The sequence below is a fragment of the Myotis davidii genome, unplaced genomic scaffold, assembly GCF_000327345.1.
Source record: "Myotis davidii unplaced genomic scaffold, ASM32734v1 scaffold54, whole genome shotgun sequence".
Lineage (NCBI taxonomy): Eukaryota > Metazoa > Chordata > Mammalia > Chiroptera > Vespertilionidae > Myotis > Myotis davidii.
In genome coordinates, this window is record NW_006287915.1 from 126,235 (window position 1) to 136,989 (window position 10,755).

A 10,755-nucleotide genomic window follows, 5' to 3' on the forward strand; every position below is an offset into this window, starting at 1 on the left:
AATTCTTTATTGTTAAAAATATTACATATGCCTCCTTTTCCCCCCATTGACTCCCTCTAGTCTGCCCCCGCCCCAGGCCTTCAGCACCCTATTGTCTGGACACAGATAATAGGGGACACTTTTTTTTTATAATGATCCCTTAACCAATACACATTTAAAAATCCATTTTTAAGCAATGATATTTAATACTTTGATTTAATGGGGGAATTTGTGTTTTTATTATAAATGTTGCTGTGGATTTAATTTTGCTCCAATTTTAAGAATTTTTATTTTAATATATTTGTATTGATTTCAGAAAGGAAGGGAGTAAGCGGGGGAGCAATCTGACCAGAATCAAAACATGACCTCCCGGTTCATAAGTTGATGCTCAACCACTGAGCCACGCAGGCCAGGCAAGGATAATTTTAATCTAAATGTCTTTGACCTGGGAAATTTTATTATTCTCATGTATGTTCAGTTTGTTGATTTGGGCTTTAAAGTTATCTTTAAATTACATGTCTTCTGGTGAACCAGAGCTATTAAGTAAGCGCATATCTATACTTAAAAAAAAAAAATCAGTGGTCAATAATTTTCACTCTCCCATCAAACTTTTTCCCAGACTTGCTAAGAAAAGTTGCTCACAGATTGGAATGTTATTTCTCTTCCAGTTTGCTTCATTTTGGTGGATTTTTAAAAAATCTATAAAAATGTAAATTAATAGTATTGTTCTGGTTTGGGGATTGGTTGGGAGGTAGAGTCATGGGTATTAAAGACATTACATACATGATAAGTGTATTTTATATGACCAACTGTTCTACCAAAAAGTAAAAAAAAAACAAAAAGAGAACCAATTTTTAAAAAGATATTTCTCAATATTTTTTAAAGAATATAAAGGGATCCTGTGACCACAAAGTTTGAGAACTATTCTAGGGTATATACCTAACAGTGCAATTACTAGGTTATTGGATGTTCAATTACCCATAAGATCGTGCCAGATTGTTTTACCAAGAGCTGTTTGTTTCCACCAGTAATGTATAAACATATATTGATCCATATCCTCTCTGGCACTTGAAATTCTCAAATTTATTAATTTCTGCCAATCCAGTGGGTGTACAATTGTATATTAGTGTGGCATCCATTTGCTTTTTCCTTGGTTACTAATGAGGTTAAGCTTTCTTCCATATCTTTACTAGCTATCATGTTTTCTCCTCGTCTGTGAAATACCTGTTTGTGTTCTTTGCTCATTTTTATTGGTTTGTAGGGTTTATTATATATATTCGTGAAACTAAACCTGTACCAGTTATACATGTTACATTTCAATTGGTGCTTGCCTTTTTTCTCTTTATGTTGCTTCTTATAATCACTTGTCCTTGTATCATGTATTCAGTTCTTCCTCTTCCCTGGAGTTGGCAGTGCTACGCCTGTCACATATCATAGTTTCACTTGTGTGAGTATCTGTTTCTGGGCTCTTTTCTGTTCCATTGGCCAATTTGTCCGTCCCTCCACCAATACCATTCTATATAATAAAAGCCTAATATGCTAAGTGTCCGGTCATCTGGTCGACTGTTCAACCAATCAAAGTGTAATATGGTAATGATATGCTAAGGATGCTCAACCGCTCACTATGACGTGCACTGACCACCAGGGGTCAGATGCTCTGAGCGGTAGGTTAGCTTGCTGCTGGGGCCCAGCCGATCAGGACTGAGCAAGATGGGCTGAACACATCTGGAGCCCTCCTGCGTCCCTCCCCGGCCCCGATCGTGCACCGTTGGGTTCCCTCGGCCTGGCCTGCACCCTCTCGCACTCCGGGACCCCTCAGGGGGGCTTAGGCCCGCTCCCCACGAGCAGCAAGCCATCAGTCAGACATCCCCCAAGAGCTCCCGGACTGCAAGAGGGTGCAGGCCGGGCTGAGGGACCCCCCACCCCTGAGTGCACAAATTTCATGAACTGGGCCTCTAGTGTTGTAATAAGCCTTCATATCAGGCAAAGCAGGAACCTCAATTTTTCCTTCAGAATATGTGGACTATGCTTTGCCCTTTTTTTTTCCCATATGTACTTTAGATTGGATTTTAATTGTAATTGCATTGCATGTAGATTAATTTGAGAATTAATCTGTTTATGGTACTGAGTCCTCCTATCTGTTTCCTTAAAGATGCAAATTTTCATATTTTATACAAATAAATATTTGCTAGATTTTTTCCTAAAAGAGTTTTGTCTTTTCAGGAGCTTTCTAAATTCTCTTATTATTAATAATTTGTCAGGCTTAGCTTATATTTTTCATGTAAACAATCATGTGTTCTGCAGAATGAAAGTTTTGCTTATTTATTCCTTCCCAATTCCTGTGCCTCAGTTTCTTTTTCTTGCCCTCATCCACTGGCTATCTCCAGTATGGTGCAGAAGAGGAGCATCCTTATCATGTCCCTGATTTTTAAAGGGGTAATTCCAAGGTTTTCTCTTGAAGACTTGTTTTCAGTTGGGTTTTTATAGATACACTTTATTCAAGTTCTCCATTCCTAGTTGTCTAAGAGCATTTTTGTAAAGCATGAATGGTTGTTAAATGTATTAAATGTTTTTTTCTGAAGCTATTGAGATCATCCTAGTGCTTGAATATGTTCACTGAAAAACGTTTTATTTTCTTGGGTTGAATTCAGCCCTTTTGAAATGTGGGTTGATGAGACAGGGACACTAGTTTTGTGTACTTACAATAAGAATAAGATTTGGCTGCTCTTGTTCATTTCCACCAACCCTTGGAAATTAGTAAACTTACAAAACAGTTTAATGATACAGTGGAGACCAGTGCATCTTCAATTTCATGTCAATAGAAATCACCCATGACCTTATGAAAAGACAGATTCTGATGGACCAGTTCTCGGATGAGGCCTGAGATTTTGCATCTCCAACAAGCTCTTAGTGATGCTTGCCTACAGTCCAACAAACACCCTGTCAGTAAGACTCTAGCAACCTATAAATGACCGCATTATTCATTGTTTACACTTTTAACCCGTACGCTTGGCCTCAAATTGCAAAGGACAAAAAATTCAGTCTAGAGAAGGTAATAGGTAGAATGCTAAGAAAATTCGTTTAGGAAGTGTATTTTAACTAGACTCTAGGATGTGATGGGATGGGATGTCCCCCCAACTTGCCAGGACTGCCCACTGCAATTTCTCTGTTAGGATGTTAACCATGATGTCTCCTCCCTCCCTTCTGTCTGCCCTCTGTAGCTTCGTGTTGTGGGGGATGTTGCTGTGGAGAAATTTGAGAAACGCAGGCCGAGCAGAAAACAGAAAAGTTTAGGACTCCTGTGCCAGAAGTTTCTAGCTCGCTATCCGAGTTATCCCCTGTCAGCTGAGAAAACCACCATCTCCCTAGATGAAGTGGCTGTCAGTCTTGGTATGTATCATCCGGTTAGGTCTGTCTCCAGGTATAGTGGGACACTGGTTTCCCGGGGCAGGCCCTCCAAAAGGGTGAGGAAGGGGCCGGGAGAGCTTCCTTCTGCCGTGACCGTTCAGCGTAGGATTGCAGGGGCCTTCTAGGCCTGAGGGTCAACAAGAATTTGGTTTTCTTAAGCTTAAAAAACACTTTGACGAGACTCACATTACAGAGCCCTATCTCCTATTTTAATTTCATCTTATTTCAGCCAGACTAAAAAATGCTTTGAAATATCCTGCTCTTTATTTTTACAATAACGCTGCTAAGGGTTCAGAATTGGTGTTAGTTCTATCATAAAGCAAGATTTGAGAGCAAGAGCATTATGTTTGAAGCCTTCTTCTGTGCTGTTCACAACAAGCCTGCCAAAGTAGGAAAAGCACATCTGGTCATAACTCAAACAGCTCAACCTTATAACAAAGAAATGCGTGTGTTCACACGGGAGGGTGTGTATAATGTGCAACGCCGTATGTTCTGTAAAGAAGTCCGGCAGCTTCCGAATACAGACCCCTAGTGGACATGGATGGCAGTTGGTTTCAGGATGAACATATTGTTGACAAATCATTAAATAAGCAGGAAGCACAAAGATCTGCGGGTGGAGGGTGTCTCCTTAGGAGGTTTTACATACAGAATTTTGATAGATTATATTTTTAATTTGTTTATTAGTTCTAGTTCTTCCCATAGTCCAGAGAAATATGCACCAGTAGACAATTGTCAGTCTGAATTATTCACACCGATGGCTAAAGAGATTGTGCTTGCTGGAAACGGAAATAGTGAGGATGCGATGGGTTGTGATGGGAAGACCCCAGGCTGGGCTTTGGGTCAGGGAAGGCTGGATTGGAAGCCCAGCTCTCCAATTGACAGGCCCTGGGAGTTTTAGGAAGTTAATCAACCTTTTCTCACTGGGACCATCGCACCTACCTGGCAGAAACAGCCAGGTTGGGATGATGTCAGTAACGTGCCTAACTTGGGCCCTGACATGGGTGGCTCTTACTGTTACATGGAAGCTTTCCCTTGTACCCCTCTTCCCTAAGCTGTCTGTTCAACCTCTGCAATTAGGAAGGGGGAGTAGAGCGTTTTGCTTGGGGATCCGTTTTGAAATTCAGAAATGGGAACACAGTATTTGGCCCTGAGGGCCATGAGACAAATGTCAGTAAGGTGCCTAACTTGGGCCCTGGCATGGGTGGCTCTTACTGTTACATGGAAGCTTTCCCTTGTACCCCTCTTCCCTAAGCTGTCTGTTCAACCTCTGCAATTAGGAAGGGGGAGTAGAGCGTTTTGCTTGGGGATCCGTTTTGAAATTCAGAAATGGGAACACAGTATTTGGCCCTGAGGGCCATGAGACAAGAAGGGCAGAGTGACCCAGCTGGGGAGGGAGAGGCTTGACCCATTGGAGGCACAGCATCCTGGAAACTCGTCTCACAGAGGATGAGGGTAAAACAACAAATCAGTGTCCTCACTGGGACTCAGGAAGTCAGGACCTTGCACTGATGTCAGTGCAGAAGACGAACGGTTGGAGGTAGGAAGGCCGTGTCACAGGACAGACTCCTGCTCGGGGCTGCAGGTCATTCTGCAGATCCCCGCATCATGGCTGCATGGGGCAGAACCAGGGATTTTTGCAACAGCTGGCTAATGCCTCACATCACCCAGACCTGCCACGTGACCTTACCATCTCTCTTCATGTAAGGTCAAACAATTCCTCCCGGGAATTGTTTCAGGGGTGACCGACTCTTCGGGTTGAGTCTAAACTCCCTGCTACATCCCAGGTCACAAGCTGTTAGGCCATACTTTAACCAAGGATGTGCAGAGCATTCAAATCGCACAGTTTCCCAGGGTCCGGTCCCATATAGATTGGACATGGATATCATAGGTAAGAAGTCAAAGAGCTAGGAGGACTTTAGTGGATGGAAAATAGCATGGCCCAAGAAAATAGTGTATGAGGCTGAGGTATCCTTGGTAAGCTCCGTCGGGGATGAAGGGAGGCCTGGTAAGAATTGGTAAATCCTGATGGCATAACTAATGCCGTGAATAGTTTTGCCTGGATACAAAAGGAGAGGAAGGCTGGTGCCAAGGAAAACCTCCCTGGCAGGACAAGGCCCAGAGTAACTGGCAAATCTGGAGACCTGGGAAATGGGACTCTTCAGTGCACCAGCCAGTGGACAGGCACACTCAGTCCGATAGAAAAGGTGGGTGCATGACCAGCGTCACCTGCTACACCTGTTGTGCACATTAAATGTCTTACTCTCCGGGTGGTCAGAACCTTCCTTTCTTTTCCCCTCTTGGGATGTCGAGCCACTAGATGGAGACTTAACAGATTGTATCTAATACAAAACAACGAAACAGCCGGGCATATGGCTGGCCCTGGGGTGTTTCAGTTGCATTCACATGTCATTTCTAATGGGAAGGTGTATAGAATGTTATACTCTAAACATGATGTGTTAATATAGGAAAACAGACTGGAGCAAGGAACCCAGGGGTCGGACAGGGGGCTGCTGACGGCCCTGCACCAACTTCCGGCAGACATCTGGCACCGACACGCGGGGTGAGGAGCCTTTCAGGGTCAGGAGCTGAAATGCTCTGACGGGCTGTGAAATGCCTCCTCATGCATGTGATGAACTTCCTCTTGGCTCCGGGCTTCTCGTTGTAATTCAGTCTGTTTCTCCTGTTAAGTCTTTGCAGGGCCACATGCTGCATTCACTGAGTCTGCCCGGATTATATTACAGCTCCTGGCAAGTGCACAGAAAGAAGGCCTGGTTGTAGCTGGGCTGGTTTTCTCCAAGGTGCCTGGAGGCTTCTGTTATGGATACTTACATGAGAGCAAAGGAGGAGGTGGTTCTAGAAGCCCGAGGGCCTGTTGCAGAGGAGGTTTTTAAATCTGTTTCCACTAATCCTCTGATCCCAGCAGCAACCTGAGGTAGCCCCAGTGCCACGCAGAAAGTGCCAAACAGTGAACATATGTTGGAGACTCTTCATGTTTGTGGTCGCATCGAACCCTCCTCATCTTATGAGATAAATACTAAGCCACAGACAGGTTAGGTCACTACTCAGGGTCACCAATTGGGACAGACAACACGGGGGTTCAAATCTAGGCAGTCTAACCCCCAAATCCCCACACTAAGCACCATAAATATTTTTGGCAAATTCAGTAGATGGCTCATAATCCTAGCTATTTGGGCAGAGTATTGGGCAAGGGTTAGGGAACTGATGAACTTGCTGGTCCGTCCGTACTGTACACGAAGTCTCTGTGTCACTGGGCTACTTGGCAGGATGCGGTGAAGGAGAGCACGGGAGAGTTTTGTGTAGCCATGGTGAACCAGGGCGTACTCAGGTGTTGTTCCAGCCCTAACTGTGGCTTCATCCATCATCTTGAGAAGGGGCCCAAACTCTTGACTCCTAAGTTTCCAGTGTGAAATAGGACACAAAATACTTACCATCTGTTTTCCTTATTGGACCATTAAGAGAATTAGCAAGATAATTATTTTACATCATTCAAACTCCAGGAAAGGAAAGGATTGTCCAGACAAGGTGTCTGTTCTTGGACACAGTTTATTGTATAGTCTGCATAATTAGGACTATAAGTCTAAATCAGCCAGCCAGCATTCACCCAGTGTCCATCGGGCGTGCTAGCACCTGTGTTGCTCAGTCCCACCCATTGTAACAGGCTAACAGGGCTAAAGAAAAGACATCTGCTGCGGGTAATACAGGTAGGATGTCAGCCATCTCTGGGTGGATGTTTTATCCTACTGGGGGTTAGATCACAAGAAAAGGAAAGAAAAATAAAATTCTGTTACTTGCATTTTTAAGGGGTGAGTTTGTGGCACAGCCACACTTGATGGGCATTCCACTGGGCATCACGCAAAGTAGTTCACAGACATGAACTACTTTCCAGGCTCTCAAGGAATTTATCCTCAGAAAAGTCTGCACGATGATGGTTGGCTTCTGTCTTTCAAACAGGCGTTGAAAGGAGACGCATCTATGACATTGTGAACGTGCTGGAGTCACTGCACCTGGTCAGCCGGCTGGCCAAGAACCAGTATGGCTGGCACGGACGGCACAGCCTGCCGAGGACCCTGCGGAACCTCCAGAGACTAGGAGAGGAGCAGAAGTATGAGGAGCAGATGGCATCCCTCCAGCAGAGGGAGCTGGACCTGATGGATTACAAATTTGGAGAACGTAAAAAAGATGGCTGTGCAGATCCCCATGATCAACAGTTGCTGGATTTCTCGGAGCCCGACTGTCCCTCCTGTGAGTTCATTGTAACCACGTGGGTAATAGCAGAGAGGCAGGGATGGTCTCTTCTGGAGAGACTCACTGCTGAGATGGGAAGTGACAGATTGACAACCCTGGAGGGAGGTGTCCTCTTACTCTCTCCACTGAAGAAAGGCAGACAGATGGCTCCCCCGCTGGGTTACCCACTCACCCTCGCTGAAAACCTGTCTACTGGCAGATCACTTGGTGGTTGGTGTTTGGACCGCAGATAGCTAACGGAGCTTCCATTCCAGATTGACAGCCCCATGTTGGTTTCTGTTTGTGAGCCTTTAAGGAAAATTTGCTCTGAAAAAAGTTATCGTTACAATGAAATTAATTTGTGAAATAAATTAATTTATGGTAGTAGATTATATAGAAAAGAACCCCACTAGCAGCAAATGTTGATTAGAAGGCTAGACACTGGATGCAGAATGTTTTTCACTGACGCCTACATTGGTCTTCCCCTCCTGACTCATTTATCCTCTTCCTGTCTTAACCATTGGTCCTCATCGTTCTCTCCCTACTCCCTCTTGCTAAGATGATCAAGTGCAAGTATCACTCACATTTCTCTTGCAAATTTAAGAAACAGGAATGGAAAGGTGGGCCTGGTTTTCATTCCGTTTACTGCCTCATGCCTTTTAGTTCCAGCCCATGAGCCAGTTGTATCTTAATAACCAGGGGAGACAGCCATCTGTCGGGATGGTTTGCCTGCCGTCCTCAGCAGCACACATCTCATCAGCTCTCCTATTTAGTTACAGTTTATTTCTGAAAAGAAATGGAAGAGGTGGGCATCTGCTGTGATTACGGGACATGCTGGATACAGACATGCCTCAGAGCCAGTGTGGGTTTGGTCCCAGACCATCACTGTAAAGCACGTTGTAATCTTTTTGCTGGTGAAGGGTTCTTGCCTTCAATTTGTAAAAAAAATACAATATCTGTGAAGTGCACTAAACAAGGTTTGCCTGTATTGTGGGCACAGAAATTAAAATAGAATCCTTGCCTTTGAGGTCAGAGTGGATGTCTGAAAACAGTTTCTCATCCCTACCCTATCCCCCCTCCCGCCCCCCCCCACACACCCACTTTTTTTTTTTTTAATCCTCACCCGGGAATATTTTTCCATTGATTTTTAGAGAGAGTGTGGAAGATAGAGGGAAAGACAGTGAGAAATATCGATGTGAGAGAAACACATCAATTGGTTGCTCCCTGCACGCGCCCCGACTGAGGTACGTGCCCTTGACCAGAATTAAACCGGGACCCTTTGATCTGCAGGCTGACGCTCTATCCACTGAGCAAGACTGGGTTAACATTCGCCTTTCAGCGTCTATTCCTACGGAAATCTTATGGGCAGCAAGAGAATCCGCCGTGTCTTTTTGAGCCATCGTCTGTGACTGTGTGTCCAGACGGCTTTTCTCTGTAACAGAAGTGATCTTTCCATTCACTAGCAGAGTCAGATCATTCTGGCAAACTGTAAATAGAGTCTTTCTTGTGGTAAATTATCTTTTTTGATGCCTTTGTTTCGTTCCCTTTGTAGCATCTGCAAACAGAAAAGACAAGTCTCTGAGAATCATGAGCCAGAAGTTTGTCATGCTGTTCCTCGTCTCTAAAACCAAGATTGTTACTCTCGATGTGGCTGCCAAAATCCTGATAGAAGGAAGCCAGAATGTGCTGGACCACAGTAAATTTAAAAGTAAGCACCCTCACCTGAACCCACCTTGCCAGCCCAGGGAGGGCGGGATTCATACGGTGATGTTTCTGCCTCTGAAAGTAAAAGAACAATGGTTTTTTGGAGAAGTGCACTCCTTCCTGCATCCCAGAATCCTTGGGGCTGTAAGAGGTAAGTTAGTCACCTGCTAGGATTCCCACTGACGTCTCCTTGGCAGTTAGAGTGGACAGTGGAAGCAGAGTGCCATCCACAAATGCAGGTCAGGGTGGGTGTAAGATACTTTGCATTTCTCTGTAGTATCGCAGCATCCAAGACAGAATGTCTGCGTTTTGTTTCCCCTTCCCCCACCACCCCAAGAGTCGGGGAAGGGTGGTGGGACATGGCTGCGGACAAGGAGAGCGTTTCTGAGTTTCCTATTTTCTGTCGAGCGTGGGTCCCAAGCCAGAGGCCCTTGGCTGCTGGTAGTCCTTCCAAGCCTTGGGGAGGCGTGAGCTCAACATACCTTGTTTGTTTGTGTTTCCAGCTGGAATTACAGCCATCCTGTGGGAGAAATGACTAAACAAAATCTAAGCTCTCCCCCTGTTGGGAAGAAAATTGCATCTGGGATGAATGCTTGCTATTTCTAGACAATCATCAATGTTCTTTGCTTTATCTTAGCCCTGAAGTCAAGTGGGTTTCCTACCTGTAAATTGATTTCTTAAATAGAAATTACTTTCTGGGCATCACCTGCCTATTTACTGTGTTACCACCCCTTCTGAATTTCTCTTCTGGTCCATGCATTTTCAAATGTGTCTCCCCAAACCGCTTAAGACGCAAGGATTGTACATCCCACCCCTCCCCTCTGGATGGCCAGAGGCTGGGACTTCAGGTGAGGAACTGCCTGCCTTCAGCACAGCGGTACCTCAGAATCCCGAGCCCAGAACACCCTCTGGGCCCAGGAGTGCGGCTTTGCAGGAAGCTCTGGGGATTCCCTGTCATGTTCACAGCCCAGCTGCCTGGTGGAGTTGGTGCCACAGCCTCCTGCTGGGAGAAACTCGGGCAGGCTTCCGACATGCCACACGTCAGAATCTCACTCACTGAGCCTCTAATTACAGCCCGTTTCCCTCCCTCGGGTGTTTTTGCAATCAGGGCTCTCCCTGCTTGTCTTGGAAAGGTGTGAAGCTGTGGAAACAGAAGGACACACCGACCTTGGTCTGTGGCTGCAGATGCATAAATCCTGGGTGGCTTCATGACAAAACCATTGGTCATTTCATCCCACCCCACTGCTCTCCCCTGAGGTGTCTATGGTGACCAAGAAAAGTGACCTGTCACATAAACTACAGTGTAATGGTGCCACAGGCAGCATGACCATAATTGTGTTTGATGTCTTCCAGCAAAGGTCCGACGTCTCTATGACATCGCCAATGTCCTGACCAGCCTGGCTCTGATCAAGAAAGTGC

At 45.2% G+C, this 10,755-nt stretch overlaps 1 protein-coding gene across 1 annotated transcript in view; it reads left to right on the top strand.

The window, feature by feature from the left end:
* The window catches only part of E2F7 (E2F transcription factor 7), a 41,940-nt gene that overhangs the window by 14,779 nt on the left and 16,406 nt on the right, over positions 1 to 10,755 (top strand). Inside the window, exons 4-7 of the mRNA XM_015561324.1 lie at positions 3,201 to 3,369; positions 7,360 to 7,650; positions 9,185 to 9,340; positions 10,690 to 10,751. Coding sequence (XP_015416810.1) covers positions 3,201 to 3,369; positions 7,360 to 7,650; positions 9,185 to 9,340; positions 10,690 to 10,751 — 678 coding nt within the window. The remainder of the gene's footprint in view (positions 1 to 3,200; positions 3,370 to 7,359; positions 7,651 to 9,184; positions 9,341 to 10,689; positions 10,752 to 10,755) is intronic.